The sequence below is a fragment of the Aquarana catesbeiana genome, linkage group LG06 (assembly GCF_042186555.1).
Source record: "Aquarana catesbeiana isolate 2022-GZ linkage group LG06, ASM4218655v1, whole genome shotgun sequence".
Taxonomy (NCBI): domain Eukaryota; kingdom Metazoa; phylum Chordata; class Amphibia; order Anura; family Ranidae; genus Aquarana; species Aquarana catesbeiana.
In genome coordinates, this window is record NC_133329.1 from 267,624,647 (window position 1) to 267,641,860 (window position 17,214).

Genomic DNA, 17,214 nt, shown 5'->3' on the forward strand with positions numbered 1-17,214 from the left:
TACAGCATCATTAGCAGATCTATTTTCAGTTAATTACCCTCCAATTTTAAAACAATTATCAAACTTAATGAAATCATGGTCTCATCTTCCATTATCGTGGTTCGGAAGAATCAACGCAGTAAAAATTACGATACTACCGAAATTACTGTACTTATTCAGAGTATTACCAATTCCTATTCCAGCTTATCACCTAAGAGTATTACAAAGGAAAACATTGTCATACATATGGGGTTCCTCCAAACCACGCATACAACTACATACACTATATCTCCCAAAATTAAACGGAGGCCTAGGTTGCCCTTATTTTGCTTATTACTATAGGGCTTCACACATAGCAAGCCTGGCTAAATATCATGCGTATCAGGAGACCCCGTTATGGGTACATATTGAAGCCACAGAATGCGATCCTATTCCAATATCAAACTTACTATGGATCACTCCAAAAGATCGCATAGACCTAAAGAATCCAATTACTAAACACTACATTTCCCTTTGGGATAGATTCAAAAAGAATAACCATTTACAATCATCTCATAACCCAATGTTGTCATTCTATAAAAATCCTGCTTTCTATCCAGCATGGATATTCCCTAATTCCTTTAAAGAATGGGTATCTAGAGACGTACTGTGTATGTATAAATTTGTACATTCCTCATCGTTCATCCCTTTTTCAACCCTTTGTGAGAGATATGGTCTACCGCAGTCTGAATTATTTAGATACTTCCAAATTAAAAATTTCTTTGCACCCTTAGTATCTACCACATCCCCATTAACACATATGACTAGTTTCGAAGAAGTTTGTAAAAAAGATCCGCATGCTAGAGGCACAATCTCTACTATATATTCTCACCTGCTGCTTCATTCCAGTAAAGACAAATTATCCTATGTCCAGAAATGGGAAGAGGACCTTGAGCGTACTTTTGATAATTCAGATTGGAAACAAATATGGTCAACAACAAAAACAGCTTCCCCTAATATATTGGCGGTTGAGGCTAATTATAAAGTTTTAACACACTGGTATCTAGTACCTACTAGAGTAGCAAAATATGTGCAAAATTATTCGGCGCAATGTTTTCGGGGTTGTTTGGACCCTGGCACATACCTTCATATCTGGTGGTCGTGTCCATTAGCTCAAATATTCTGGTGGGGAATTTTTAACATTGCAACTAACCTTATTGGGAAAACAATCCCTTTTGATCTAGAGATCTTCTCTTCTCCCCTTCCTACTATACTTTCTAACCTTTCTTTTCCTTATACTATATTATTCTATGATATTGAAGCTCTAATTGATATTTAAATAATAATCTCAATTATTGTCTAGAAATAGAAATAAAACAAGGCAAACGATGTAGAAGAACTTACATAACTCATTTAATTCTATTCTTTTGAAATGGACAAGGACTCCAAAGTTCTTTTTCTCTCCTATTTCTTTATTTCCTTTTAAAATATATTGCCTTGTGTTAGAATATATTGTCTTGTTTTATGATATTATTAATGAATTAACTATTCTTTCATTGTAAATGAGCTTCCTTATACTGAATGTATGTTATTATTCAATGTTATCTGTACATAATCTCCGTACTCAATAAAACTATTTTGACAAGGAAAAATGCCGCTTTTGAAGCGATCGTAAAATAATCTGATTGTTAGTTCACAGTTTACGAGAGCCGATCATGACAGTTCATCTGAAATGATCTAAAGGCACAAAAACAAAAAATGTTCTCGTACAATACCAGATTGTACGATTTTTAATCAGTGCAGTTTTTGTCTGAAAAAAAATCGCAAGAGCAAGAGCACGCATGCTCAGAAACAAAAGAAAATATTACAATACAATACAATACATTACATCACTTCCAAAGTTGTATTCTGTCGTACAAGTATTTTCATAAGTTTAGTAAGTAACCTATTGGGTTTCGATATGAAACTAGCATGCAAAAAAAAAACAGACGATCATTCGTCCGATATTCTCATTGTGTGCACCACTGTTACGCTTTTGTATTACATCCCTTATATCAGCAATAAACGCTTGACACCCTTCCCTACTTTGTGCAAAACTTAAAATATTTTTTTTTCCTAGAGATGCACTTTATTTTCCCAGGCTTTTAAGGCATATGTGCATTCTCTTAATATCTTTATGTGCAACCAAACTTTTGTTTTAATAATTTTTATGTAATGCAAGGTTATGAAAGTTATTAAACTTCTTGGAACATGATTTGAATTATGTTATTGAAATAAATATTGATGGGATAAAAGACTCTCTTCCATGGACAGAAAAAAGGCTTGCTGATATCTTTGAAGAAAGCCTTGGCTAATTGTCTCATGTGTGGTAATGTGAATAAATCCTCCTCAAGTATATTCCCTTTGCTTAGCATTAAGGTGCGTAATGGGGATATGAATGATATAATTACAGCCCAGGTGATTTTAACATGACTTACTTTCTCTTTTTGTTCCTCCAACTTTAAAGCTCACTGAAAATGTTAAAAGAGAGGGAATGTTAAGGAAGAAGAACACAACTGGAAGCTGCAAAGAAAAAGAAAAGAAACACACAAAAATAGATAGTGGAAACAAAACAATAAAAAAGCAAAATAAAGGCAACCAAAAAGAAAGATAGAGGAGGGATCAATACAAAGATAGGGAAGGGGAAAAAGAATAAGAAAATATGGCAACAAACAAATAAACACAGACACAAAAATAAAAAATTTATAAAGCATAATAATATTACAGAGGAAAAACATAAAAGAAAAAATAATTAATTGTAAGATTAAAGGACTAAAGAAAGATGGGATGAGAAAATGAGGAAACAAGTTCATAAAGTACATAAAAAGAAAAAAATATGAAGGTAAGGCAGACAATATTATAGAAGCCAAGTTAAGGAAAAATAGCAAGTAGAACAATACATTAAAAAAAGCAAGCTACTGAAAGAAAAAAGAAAAAATATAAATATACAAAAGAAACAGAGGTGTCAGAAAATGTAGTGAAAAAAATGACAAAACAAAGGAAACAGAAAAATAAAAAGGAGGCGACAAAAAAAAAAAATAAAAAATAGAATCAGGAAAGTCAATTAATGAGAAAGGAAGTAAATGCAGAAAAAAAAATAATAGAGATGATGGAGAAGAAAAAGACAAAGGAAATGGTAAAGTAAAATGAAAAATAAGGGATGAAAGCATTAGGAATAAAAGAGAGAAATAAAATAAATATTAGAACATGAGGTGCCTTCAAGACAAGGTAGGTACCAATTATTTTTGGTCACAGGTTTGTGTTAAAGCTGACTTCCAGACACAACCACAAATGCAATAAAATCCCACTGCCCCTTATTTTTTCTGTTATTTAATTTAAATTAACCTATCAGAGGTTTGCTTGATGAAAAAAAAAATAATAATAAAAAAAAGTGACATTTTCTTTGAATAACCAAGTGTAGTACTGATTGTATACCATTAGGGGTTTTCCCTTATCTTTCTGTACTGTCTGACACCTATAGCTTACAGGTACATTTTCTCTCACTTCCTGTTTTGTCTGACATCTGTCAAATAAACATAATACATCTCTCAAAGGGGGAAACAGAGGGCACAAATGTTAACAAAGGTCCCAACACTCTCACACTCAATCCACACCTAAAAACCAATTAAGGGGGCTTTTACTTTAGGAGGCTGAAAAGGTTAGGGATTGAATACTTTCAGTTTAATTTATTACAAAAGACATGGAAAATACTGGAATGTTCATTGAATCAACGTTCATTTTTGTTGATATATACCGGTATATCCATTAGGTCCCATAGTCTATATACTGATTGTAGTATCTTCTGACAAAATCCTAATTTGTTTCTTAGCTTCAGATATGCTTAGTACGTTTATTACATAAAAATGAATATACTTAGCTCGTGTAATGCCTTGGTTACACTATGATATATGAGGAGGATATTAAAACCTGCTGAACATATGTAACTTGTAGCAGGTGGGCGGATTCCAGTAAAAAGCAAACAGTCGCAATGGTTTATGCAAAAGATTGCAACATCAAAGAATGATAAGTTGGGGACTGAGTGAAGTTGTACTTTGTGGTTTTGATAAGCGTTTACATGTTAGCACGAAATATACAATGAATGGAAGATCTATTTTTACTCCATCTGACTTTATATTTTTAAAGTTTTTTTTTTCCTTCTTCCAGAGATAGCTATTCTTCATGTTTGTGTTCATACGTTGCAGTTCTGGTATATAAAAAAAATGTCAAAAAATGTCAAAGAACACTGTTATAAAATCTCAGTGCTTTTTATATACATATAATGATAGCTCGGCAAAGATCATTGAACATTTTTAAATTAAATTAAATATTAAATTTAGAACTATAATAATATATATATATATATATATATATATATATATATATATATATATATATATATATATATATATAAATAATGCACTCTGTCACTCCATAGCATTCTCACCCTAAATGACAAACAAATTACAGACTAACTCCAGTTTGAACTTTTGAAGAAGTTACAGTAACTTTTTTTTTTCTGACTGTTGTGACAGTATAATAGCTTATCTAAACCCATATAACTGTCACTATTGCTAGAAAGCTTGACCTGCATGTAAATGTGGAAAAAATACATAGAACATATTTTATATAGTCATTAACTTGAAAAGGAAGTTTTAGAGGGGTGATTTATAGTTCAGCTGTTTTTATGAAGCAGAACCTTCGGGTAGCCAAACATGAGCTTTAAAATTTGTGTGAACCTTTATATATATATATATATATATATATATATATATATATATATATATATATATATATATATATATATATATATTTATTTGTTGTTCTATAAGTGATCACATGAGCTTTGCTCTCAGAGCTGCATGTAGGGCTTAGAGCGCTGGGGGTGGAAACTGGTGGGGGGTGGGGTGGGGGGTCAACAGGTGGAAGAGAGAGAGAGCAATACACTGATTTTCACAGTGAAGAACTGTGTAGGGGGATGTGTCAGCCCAAGTCTTGGACATTGGAGGACAGGCAGGCTATGCTCCCAGCACAGCAAGAAAACTGGCCATGCTGTGATGGATGTGCTTATGTGCCTAGCATGGTCAGTTTTAAATAGCAAAGCAGGGGAACTGGCAGGACCACCAGGTATTTCACACAAAGGAAGAAATACAAAAAGAACAGGATACTTTTTAAAACAAGCACATGGTACAACAGGCACATATCAGCAATATGAAATGTTGGAGTAACAATCTCTTTAAGCTCAACAGAGAAGATCGACCAGGATTCTGGTTAGAAGAGACTGGAGTGGAAAAATCAGCACCAAGAATGTTCCATTCAGCCCACTCCCCACTTGGCCTCATAACAGGCAGATGTTAATTCAGTGCCAAATATATTATATAACGCTTGACAAAGTTGGTGTAAGACATAACCAACTAAAAAATTGTAAGTAATACAATCAGTCAACCTAAATTTAAAGCTGCCCATCCACCACAGACTGTCCATCCAAATATTTTTCTTTACAAATATTGACAGCTCACACAGGTGACAAGAAAAGGATACACCCACCTGTGTTTAAAGCTGATCACCATGTTTCATGTACCTTTAAATAGTTTGGACCAAGCTCACTAACAGTTGCAATGGCAGTATGGGCTGTATAAACTGTATGTAGCCTTGGCTACATATAGTATGCAATGCTGTTTTCCTGCAGGGGGTTGGGAACTTCCCCTTCTGCTCCTTGAAGAAGCTGAGGTGGTGAGGCGGGCTGATGTAACAAACTCCTCCTCAGCCAGTCAGAGGAAAGTTGAGCACTGCTCAGCCTGACTTTGCCTGATTTTGTTCCGGGAACTGTCCTCCTGCCAGAAGGCAGTGCTATATAAAGTGCACACAGCCGCTGCAATTGTTAGTGAAGTAAATAGTTTGCTTGGTTGCTTGGACCAGCTTGGTCTAAACAAACTATTTAAAATTAAATGAAACCTGGAAATCAGCTTTAAAGTGATTATAAATCATAATTTTTTTAATGAAAATAATAAACATGGCATACATACCTGCTGTGTGGAATGGTTTGGCAGAGAGTGGCCCGAACCTTTTTTTCTGGGGTCCCCCGCCAGTGCTTTTGGCTCCTCCAATTCTGTGTGTGCCCCCATAGCAAGCCACATGCTATGGAGGCACTCGTGTGGGTTTGCTCCAGAGCCAGGCTATGTGTATCTATTGACACACAGAGCAGCTCAGCTCCGATCCCTCATCACAGAATTTGATTGACAGCAGCAGCAGCCAATGGTTCCAACTATTGTCTCTGAGCCTGAGGAGTGAGAGAGAGAACAGCACTGCTGCTCTTGAGTGCATCGCTGGTTCGATCTGGTTCAGGTAAGTATTTAGGGGAGGCTGGGGAGAGCTGAACATGGAAGATTTTTTACCATTATGCAGAAAATACATTAGGGTAAAACACCTCATGCCTTTACAACCACTTTAAGTAACAGAGAGAAGACAGATAGGCACTAGTTTAGAGAAATATTAGTTGAAGAGTAAAACTTAAAGGGGTTGTAAACCTTCATGTTTTTTCACCTTTCACCCCCCCCCCCCCGTTTTACTCACCTGTCCTGTATTCCCCCGCTGGAGACGCGCTCTTCCTCTCTGCCCTGGGTTCTCGGCTATTGATTGGATAGATTGATAGCAGCGCAGCAATTGGCTCCCGCTGCTGGTAATCAAATCCAATGATGCAGGCACCGGCTAGCAGGGCCGAGTCCTACATTCAGCGTCTATGGACGCCGAATGCTGGACACGGGAGTGCCCCCACAAAGTAACTCCCCGGGAGATCGGTTTTCCTGGGAGTTTATACGATGCGGGGAGGAGCTACCAACGCTGCTGGGGGACCCCAGAAGAGGATGATCGGGGCCACTCTGTGCAAAACGAAATTTAAAAACGAAGCCGTACAATCACTTTAATGCCGCGTACACACGATCGATTGGACATTCCGACAACAAAATCCATGGATTTTTTCCGACTGATGTTGGCTCAAACTTGTCTTGCATACACATGGTCACACAAATCTTGTTGGAAATTCCGAACATCCAGAACGACGTACAACATGTACAACAGCACTAGAAAAGGGAAGTTCAATACCAAGTGCGCCACCCTTTGGGCTCCTTCTGCTAATCTCGTGTTAGTAGAAGTTCAGTGAGAGACGATTTGCGCTTTTCAGATTCGTGCTTTTCCGATCGTTCCTGCTCTTCAATTTGTGCTTGTGGGTTCGTATATGGTTTTCAGTGCTTGCCCCCCCAAAGCGCATGCGAGGTCCGTATAAAATATATGGAGTACTTTGCGGGTAGGGGGGCCATTGATATGCCAGAAAATGTTTAATAAACACTTTAAAAAAAAAATATTTTATTTAAAGTGAAATAAGATTTCCTTTGATTTACTGCTTGTGCTTCTTTTAACTGTCTCCTAGGTTCTCCAATGGGCTTTTATTTTTTGACTTTTTCTTCAATAGTGCAAACGTAATTTGATCTTTTGTAAATCACAATTGCACACCATGATCTCCCCGATGAGGACGTGTGCACTTGCACTTGTGAAATGCGAATCTTCTTCCACAACATCCAAATCACCTAAAATAAAAAAAAACACACCATGTATTATAAATATGCAGGCATCCATCTATTACCTGAAGCTGTGGTCTCAGACACTCACCTGTTGTGGTCACTATTTTCGCCCACTTCACAAACCTCTCCTTCCTCCACATCCTCAGGTTGTGGTGTGGGGATTTGCTTTTCTTTCGGAGGTGGGGGGTCCCTGGTGTCCTCAGATGTCCCAAGTCTTTTCTCCCCTATGTGAATAAAAAAAACACAGATATTTGAGGCCAGAAATAGTAATATGAAACATTGCTTGGAAGTGTCGTACAATTGTTTTTTTTGGCGGAGTTCCAAGCTGAAGACATTATTTTTTTTCCCTTTCTAAAGCTGGAATACTTACCTTTTTTGTACAATTTTCACACATGGAGACACCCCTAGTATCCACTGGAGCACCTGTGTGGGACACCCTAAAAAGTTTGTTCTGGTGTCCCACACTAGTGCTCCTGCATCCAGATGTGTAAACAGCTGCTGAGTGTCCTCTCCTTACACTGAATCAATTTTGCATTTCATTAGAGTACAAAACCATCAAGACAACAATGTACTGAACTTATTTTACTACAAATAGGCCTGAACAAATGTAGTTAACCTGTATCTGCCAAAAACATCGTATTAGTGGGTGAACGAACAATGTTTACTGTGCCTACAAACCTGAAAGTTGCCATTTTAAACTGTACAACAGTAAAGAAAAGCACATGGAGCAGCGTGCAAGTAATAATAATAATAATAATAATAGGAACACACGACAACTACTTACTTTTTTGAAGAACTCTCTTGATCTTTCTGTACTGATTGTGCTCCCTCAGTTTCAGGTCTGACCACCGTTTCCTCAATTGATCCTTGGATCGTCGTACCCCAAAATTCCTGTGCAGACTTTTCATAACTTTAGTCATGATCTTGGCCTTTCGGACATTTGGGTTTGGGTAAGGTCCATGCTTCCCATCATAGTCGGTCCTCTTCAAGATGTCCACCATCTCCACCATCTCTATAAAGGACATATTTGAGGCCTTAAATCTCCTCTGGGATCGGAACGTTCATGGCTCCGGGATTTCGTCGTTGCTGCTCTCCTCTGCATGCACTTGCTCTTTCTCCGCCATGTGCTCTCCCACTGCGCCGAAAGACAAGGGGCGGGGAATAGACTAGAAAGAACATCAGGGTTGGGCAGAGTTTCACACATGCGCAGTGTATATAAAGCTCAACATGCATGAGTCGTACGTACGATCTGTGAGAGGAGGAAGGTGTATCGGAAGCGCTGATCGTTTGAACGAAGGTACAATTTAAACTTGGTGCATCAGTGGCCTATACTGCTTATAGATTGAGGCCTATATTGGGACAAGATTAGGAAAGTTTAGCCTGACATTAGGGTTTGTCTTGTGTTGTGTCTTGCAGAGAAAATGGATCTATTGAAAGATCAGGGCTTTATCCCAATATTCATTGATATGTACAGGGAGCTGCCCTGTCTGTGGCAGGTAAACTACCCCATTTTTAACAATCAAACAAAGAGGAAGGCAGCGCTAGATCAATTGCTGGAATTTGTGAAGCCGGTGATCCCCACGGCAGACATCCCCTATTTGAAGGCCCTAATTGGTGGCATGAGGAGCACTTATAATAGGGAGCGCAAGAAGGTCCAGGATTCCCAGAGATCAGGAGCTGCAGCGGATGACATTTATGTACCCAGGCTGTGGTACTATGACAGACTTCATTTTCTGGCAGGCCAGACTGAACCCAGGCCTGCACTCTCCAGTCTTCCTTCAAGGCTTCCTTCCACCTAAGCTGAGGCTTCCATCCAACCTGGGCCTTCCAACCAGGAAGAAGTGGAGGAGCCCAGCTTGAGCCAGGTATAGCATTGTTCAACATATTTCTAGTCAAATAATTAATGATGTTAACTAGATGTTATTATTGATCAGTCATTTCTGATTTTACAAAGTGTTTTACATATCAATAGACAGTAGTAGCTACAAATGATTGGGAAAATGCTGGGGTCAGAATGATAGTCTTTTCTATTCATTAACATTCAATTTGCAACAGTCATGAGCTGAAAATTGTGTGTGATTGATGAACCAAAAACTAAAACTATGTCCCTTTTTCATACACAGGAAAGTCTCAGCCAGGAGTAGGCTGTGGAAAGTGGCAGCCAGTAGGTGGCGGGGGTAAGTGGTAGCCAGGAGGTGGCCGGGCCCAGTAGCCTGCCCAAATCCCAGGTCCCTCCCTCAAGAAGACTATGCCTACATGGCAGCCTGCAAAATGCAGGAAATGGAGGAGGGCCAACGCCTCTTATGTGAGGAAGTTATCTTACAAGCCCTAAATAAGGGGTTGAGGGGCGAACTCACAAGCCAAAGCCAGGTTTGGGAGTTCAACCATGGTCCTCCTCCTCCACCCCCTGCCACAACTACAACACCAGAGCCAGAGCCTGGAAGCAAGTGTGCAAGGAAGACAAGAGAGTGATGGCCTGGGTTCAGTCTGGTCTGACAAAAGACGCAGGCTGTTGTAAGATCACAGCATGGGGACATATATGTCATCTGCTGCTGTTCCTGATCTCTTGTAGTCCTGGACCGGATTGTGATCACTGTTATAAGGACTCCTCAGGCCACCAATTTTGACTGTAAAATAATTGATATGTGCCCTGGGGTACAAAGGCTTTGCAAATTTCATCAGTTTCTCCAGCGTTGCCTTCCTCTTTATTTTGTTATGACCCATAATAAATGGCTATTTATTTTTCACAAATACTTGCCTATGTGTTTTAGTTCAAAAAGGACAGTTTGTGGGTAGGCAGGTACATTTAAAAAATACAATGTCAAATTAACAAGGGACACCAACACCAACCTCCTTGAGGTTAAAAAATACAAGATAATAATGGTGTTGTGGTAACTTGACAAAAAACGAAAGAAAAAAATATGGAGATCATTATAAAAAACAAAATAAAAATAGGAGATCTGGATAAAAAAAAAAACAAAAAAAATAAACAAAAATTCTAAACATTATTATGGAGATCTGACGAAAAAAAAAATATTCATGAGATCACGAAAAATACTAAAGAAACCAGTTTGTCAGAAAAAATAAATAAAACAGGAGATCTTGATTAAAAAAAAAAAAAAATCACTATAAAAATAAATACAAAACATTATTATGGACATCTGACGAAAAAAATAACTAATATTATTCAGGAGATCACGGGAAATAATAAAGAAATATTTTTTTCAGAACTCTGTGTGAATATCAGCAGCCAAACAACTTCTTTATTCCAGCATTCTAAAGAAGAAGAGAATGCGCTGCATTAAAAGATTAAAAAAAATCCAGCATGACAAATGTGCTATCTCCATTACAAATGCTAGTTTTACCAGACCGACGTTTCTGTCTCGTACTTGATTCTGAGCATGCGTGGAACTTTGTGCGTCGGAATTTTGTTCACACGATCGGAATTTACGAGAACGGATTTTGTTGTCGGAAAATTTGAGATCCAGATCTCAAATTTTGTGTCGAAAATTCCGATGGAAAATGTCCGATGGAGCCTACACACGGTCGAAATTTCTGACAACAAGCTCCCATCGAGCATTTTCCGTCGGAAAATCCGACCGTGTGTACACGACATTAGTGTTATAGTATCCCACATTTTCTATGTTTCTCTAAACAATGGCATGCTAGAATTTAATTGAGTAATAAAGGCAAGATCACCATATGCTTTTGCATTCATTTTTAGACATTGTAGGTCATTTAGTGAAATTCACCACTACTTCAACTAGACATTAAAACGGTGTCATCGCTCTGTAATGTGATGGCATAGTGCTTGTGGGTAACATATGTATTTGTGTCTTGTTCAGGGGTGTCAAACTCAATTTCATTGCATTATAACTATGGTTGCCCCCTAAGGGCAAGTTGTATGGGGGTGCGCTACATACAGAATGCAGAGTTTAGGAGTGTGTTGCAGAGTGCAGTTCTATGGGTGTCCTATGCGCAGAGTACAGAGCTCAGTGGTGCACTATGTACAGAGTGAGTGCTTTAGGGGTGCGCCATATACAGAGTGCAGGTTTCAGAAGTTTGTTGTGTACAGAGTGCAGGGTTCAGAAGTTCATTACATACAGAGTTCGGGGTTCAGGAGTTCATTATGTACAGAGTGCAGGGTTCAGGAGTTTGTTTTGTACAGATTGCAGGGTTCAGATGTTTGTTACGTACATAGTGCAGGGTTCAGAAGTTCATTACGTACAGAGTACAAGGTTCAGGAGTTTGTTACGTACAGATTGCAGGGTTCAGGAGTATATTACATACAGATTGCAGGGTTCAGAAGTTTGTTACATTCAGAGTGCAGGAATCAGGAGTTTGTTACATACAAAGTGCAGGGATCAGGAGTTTGTCACGTACAGACTGCAGGGTTCAGGAGTTTGTTATGTACAGAGTGCAGGGTTCAGAAGTTTGTTACGTGCAGGGTTCAGTAGTTCATTACATACAGAGTGCGGGGTTCAAGGTTCATTATGTACAGACTACAGGGTTCAGGAGTTTGTTATGAACAGAGTGCAGGGTTCAGTAGTTCATTATGTTTAGAGTGCAGGGTTTAGCAATTCATTACGTTCAGAGTGCAGGGTTCAGTAGTTCATTACTTACAGATTGCAGGGTTCAGAAGTTTGTTATGTTCAGAGTGCAGGGTTCAGTAGTTCATTTCATACAGAGTGCAGGGTGCAGGAGTTTGTTATGTACAGACTGCAGGGTTCAGGAGTTTGTTATGTACAGAGTGCAGGGTTCAGAAGTTTGTTACGTGCAGGGTCCAGTAGTTCATTACATACAGAGTGTGGGGTTCAAGGTTCATTATGTACAGACTACAGGGTTCAGGAGTTTGTTATGAACAGAGTGCAGGGTTCAGTAGTTCATTATGTACAGAGTGCAGGGTTCTTGAGTTTGTTATGTACAGACTGCAGGGTTCAGGAGTTTGTTATGTACAGACTGCAGGGTTCAGGAGTTTGTTATGTACAGAGTGCAAGGCTCAAAAGTTCATTATGTAGAGTGCAGAGTTCAGGAGTTTGTCATGTACAGAGTGCAGAATTCAGGAGTAGGCTATGTATAGCGTGCAGAGTTCAGGGGTACAATTTGTACAGAGTGCATGGCTCAGGGGTGCGCAATGCACTGCGTGCAACCCCAACCCCAAAGCTTCCTCACATTTACTTTTTCCTACCTGGCCTGGCTCTAGTACCTCCCTGTGTAGGCAGCTCTGCCTTGCAGGAAGATCATTCTTTCTATCAGATTCTAGGGATCTGTACCGATGTGCCCCACCGTGAGTGTGCGCAAGGATCTGTTAGACCCCGGAGATGCTAAGAGCAGAGCTTTCCCTTTTAAATACTGAATGCTTCTGGTTTACAAGTGAAGCGAAGGGTGAAATCCAGAGGTGGAGGAATGGAATTCTGCTAAATTCCGGCTGCAAAACCGGGTACAAAGACCACATGATAAGGCCTGGCGGGCCGGATTCAGCCCCAAGCCTTATGTTTGACATATGTGGTCTAGTTGATAAATAGCTCCATTAAGTGATGTCATAGCCATGTTTTGTTGATTCCAAGGAGGTAGTGCTAAGTAAAATGCAGGAGGCATTGTTTATAAACTAGTCCGTTTCTGTTATGAAATGGCACATCCGTGTAATAAAGTGTTTAGTCATGAATAGCTACGATAATGTCAGGCAGAGATTTTTCTGTAATTAAATTTTAATTATTAGCAAAGTCTGAAATTGCAAGGTGGGGTTCATAACTAAAAGGCATGTACCAATCTCCTCTGACTTCAGAATAAAAGTCTTCTGAGAAATTAAACAGTGTACATTTTTACCTGAATTGTATCTGTATATATCCGGATAGTAAATGCCCCAATTTTGTGATAGTAGGATTGCATTAATATGTAATATTGTAGTCTAATGTTACACATCTCATTTCTTCCATCAACCCCCGGCTTCTTATAGCTTGTAACAACTGGATATGATCATGCTGATACACACCTTTTTCTAAATATACAGTATGAGATGCAGGGCCGTCTTTAATATTGATTGGACCCTGGGCAAAAATTTTCTTGGGCCCCCCATTCGATTTCACTGTCCACCTGGTCTGAGACATACAATAAATAGCAGCTAGACTTAAAATAAGTTTACTATATCAGATTAGGCAGCAATTGCAATTGGTTGCCAGCAGTTACAGCACATATCATTACTGCTTACTGACTGGTTGCTAGAGGTTACAGCACACATTATGGCTCACTGATTAGTTGCTAGAGGTTACAGCAAATGATTTCTGCTTGTTAATTGGTTGCTAGAAATTACTGTACAGTGTTACTGCTCACTGATTGGTTGCTAGAGGTTACAGCATATCATCTCCTCACTGCAGGGGGGCATGATATACATATGAATGGTGCCTTTATTTACTTATCAATGCCGCTGGCTGCAGCTATTTACTTATATATGCCACCGCTATTTACATATGAATGCCGGTTATTTACATGTAAACACAGGGTCTGCAGGTGAGTCATCTGTACACAACAATAAGGCAGACCTGGGCAGCATTAGTACCAGCACTTCACACTGAGATATTGGGACACAGCACAGGACTAAAACTTCAAAGGACATAGGGAATTTAAGCTGGGATAGTTGGCAAGTATGAGGCAGCTGCTCTGGGCCCCACAACAATGACAGGGGCCAGGGCAGCTGCCCCTTTTGCTCTGACTTAAAGACAGCCCTGATGAAATGTTGTAGAAATCCATATTACTATGTAAGGCAAGAAATTGAAAGTCACGCTCATATGCTATGTAAAATTTGCTGCTGTGTTTCTTATAAACTAAATGTTATTCACTGGAAAAAGAATAAGGAAATGAAAATAATTTATCATTTGTCTATAACATAGTCTTGTTTTTGCTTAAAACGTTGGGCAGAAAAGTTGAAGTCATCAGCCTGGTTTCCTGCCTAGTATGTGGTAGGGCTGAATGAAAGCCTATAGTGTGAGAGATTTGGTAAGATAGAGGCGGAGATAAGCATTGGAAAAAATGAGAGAAACAGGTGTCACATTCGCACTGGGGTCTGATGAGGAGTAGAATATGCTATCAGTGTTTAGAGGCCCTATTCTGCTGCACGCAACTGATATGTGAATGAATAACCCAAGATCTACCTGAACCCTAGTTACGTATGTCATTCCCCACCGATGCATGGAGTTAAGTTCTAAGACGTAATGCAGCCATGGTTCTTTGGATAATTCTAACAGTAGGTCTGGTCACATCGGTTCAGTGCAAAGGTAAGTCAAAAAAAATTTGGTTCTAAATGCAAATATATCAGTTATACTATCCAATTGTACCATTATACGATTGTGACCCCCCTCATATGCTGTATGTTATCAAGTTTAATTGTGGATTAAAATTGAATGCATGTATTTTAGAAAAGGTAAAACAAGGTAACAGGTACCTTTTAGGAAAGGTAATGTATTAACAAATTAATTTGCTGGCTGGTGTTATTGGTTAATATGCCTGACATATGTGGAATTACAATGGATTTTCCACTGTTAGTTTTGTAGGCTGTAGTCTTTAGCAACTGTTCGAATTTTACTATTCAGGAGCCGCAACTGCTTTTTAGTTTCTGTGAAATGATGCACTTGCACCTTTATGTAATACATGTACTAACCAAATTGATCTATATCCAGCTCCAGTAAATCCTCATCTTCTCAATTAGGAATGATCCCTATGTATTATATGTTTTTATGTATGTTTGTGCCAAATGAACATTTAAATCTTTCAGCTTATAAAATACAGGCTTGTAATTGCTAAGTTACTTCTGAAAATGCTAGTTGCCTGGCTGTCTCTGGCTGCAGTACCTTCTGATTCACTGACCCGGAACAAGCACACAGGACATCAGAAGTTCTGATCTGCGTGTTTGCTTTAAATCACTGCCTCAGAAAGAATACTGAAGCCACTAAGTTGGAAGGGCAGCCAAGGAAGTAGAATCTTATCACAGCTTAAGAAATAATTCTGAAGCCACTAAATTGGAAGGGCAGCCAAGGAAGTAGAATCTTTAGAAGTATAGGTCAGCAGTGGCAGCATTAATATTTCCAAATCTCAAAAAACGTTTAAATGTGTAACAGTAGTTGCCTGTCATGTTCCGTTAGGTCAGGATAGCTGAAACTCAATATCAACATATACAAAGCAGCCCATATGACTGCTAGGGTATCCGGAAAACAAGAAACCCACTTAACAAGAGAGAAAAAAAAACAAAGCCATAAAGACCACCTCTTCCTGGCTGCATATTGATTCTTAAATATCCTACAAAAGTAAACGGCAACTACTGTTTAGTGTTTTTTTTTTTATTCTAAAAAGTATAATATATAACCTATATACAAAAGTATTTGATCCCATACAGAAACTACAATAACTGACATGTTATGTAACTTTTGTTAAGTGACAGTTGGAATTGGATTTTTAATACGATTATGGGAAATGAAGGCAATTATTTGCTCAGCAATTGCTGTCAATTTGTTACTCCACAAGAGTTTAATACTGGTTCTAATATAGATTTGTGAAGTCCATCCAAATTTTTTCCTATGTTGAGCCCCGATGAAAAGGAAGTGGTGTTGCCTACAAAATGCATTGGATGTTTTTATATCACCTTTTTTTACCAGCAATTAAAATTATCTTTGACTCTTTTATCCAGTTTTGGTCTTGCACTCCTTTCTGTATTTCTATGATTTGTAATCTCATCCCATGTCTCTAATATATACATTGAGTTTGGTATACTAAAGTAGTAGTGGGTGTTTACTTATGTTGGCTACAAATGGTACAGGTAAAGTTGGCATGCAGTAAATGTTTCTATTATCAGTAAATGTGTAGTCAACATGCATGCATTCAGCGGGGTTGACTTACCAGAAATTTTAGGAGATGTTCACTTTACAAAGTGTATCTTAAAGTGGAACTTCACTCTCTCAATCAACATTGATTATTTTTCATCATTATGCTGCTAGAATTAGTAAATAAATAGGAAAGCATATAATATTTGCTTGTTTTAAACTTTTTTTTGCATGTCTTCAGTTACTTCCTGGTTTCCATGCCCAGGCAAATGATGTCATACATCCCAGGAGTCTTTAGTAGGGGACGAGGGACTTTTTTAGCTAAGCACGTCCTCTTCTGCTTGCATGCCTGATCTAAGGGCAGGTGGATTCCAGGAAGTAAATGTTACATGAATTATCTGCCCTTACTCAAGATGGCCATGGCCAGAAATTCTAGGGGGTATTTTTCATAGTAATTTCTCAACAAAATAAAGCATGGAGACATGAATGGATGGGGAGTTTGCTTTGAATATTAAATATGAATTAAATAGCATTTTTGGTTTGTGGTCGTCAGATGAGGTGTAGTTCCACTTTAACTAAACTTACAGAATAAGGTTAAGCTGTGTTCAGTTCAACCATCCAATCCCGAGTAAGCAAAAAACATATTTTTAAAAAGAAAATACCTAACATATGATTAGGTTTTCAAACCAAACATAGCTTTCCTTTATTCAGTAATCCCTGTAAAGTGGACATGCCTTATTCTTTTGTAAGGAAATTCTACTGAATGCATCATATTTACTACAATTTCTATTTCATAGAGATATTATTAGTACAATCATTGTATGCCTGCTTCA

The 17,214-nt window shown here is 38.4% G+C and overlaps 1 protein-coding gene across 1 annotated transcript in view; it reads left to right on the forward strand.

Moving 5' to 3' along the window:
• Positions 1-14,504: 14,504 nt before the first annotated feature.
• CD28 (CD28 molecule) overlaps positions 14,505-17,214 on the forward strand; it is a 41,662-nt gene continuing 38,952 nt past the window's right edge. The window contains exon 1 of the mRNA XM_073633357.1: positions 14,505-14,842. Coding sequence (XP_073489458.1) covers positions 14,788-14,842 — 55 coding nt within the window. The 5' untranslated portion in view covers positions 14,505-14,787. The remainder of the gene's footprint in view (positions 14,843-17,214) is intronic.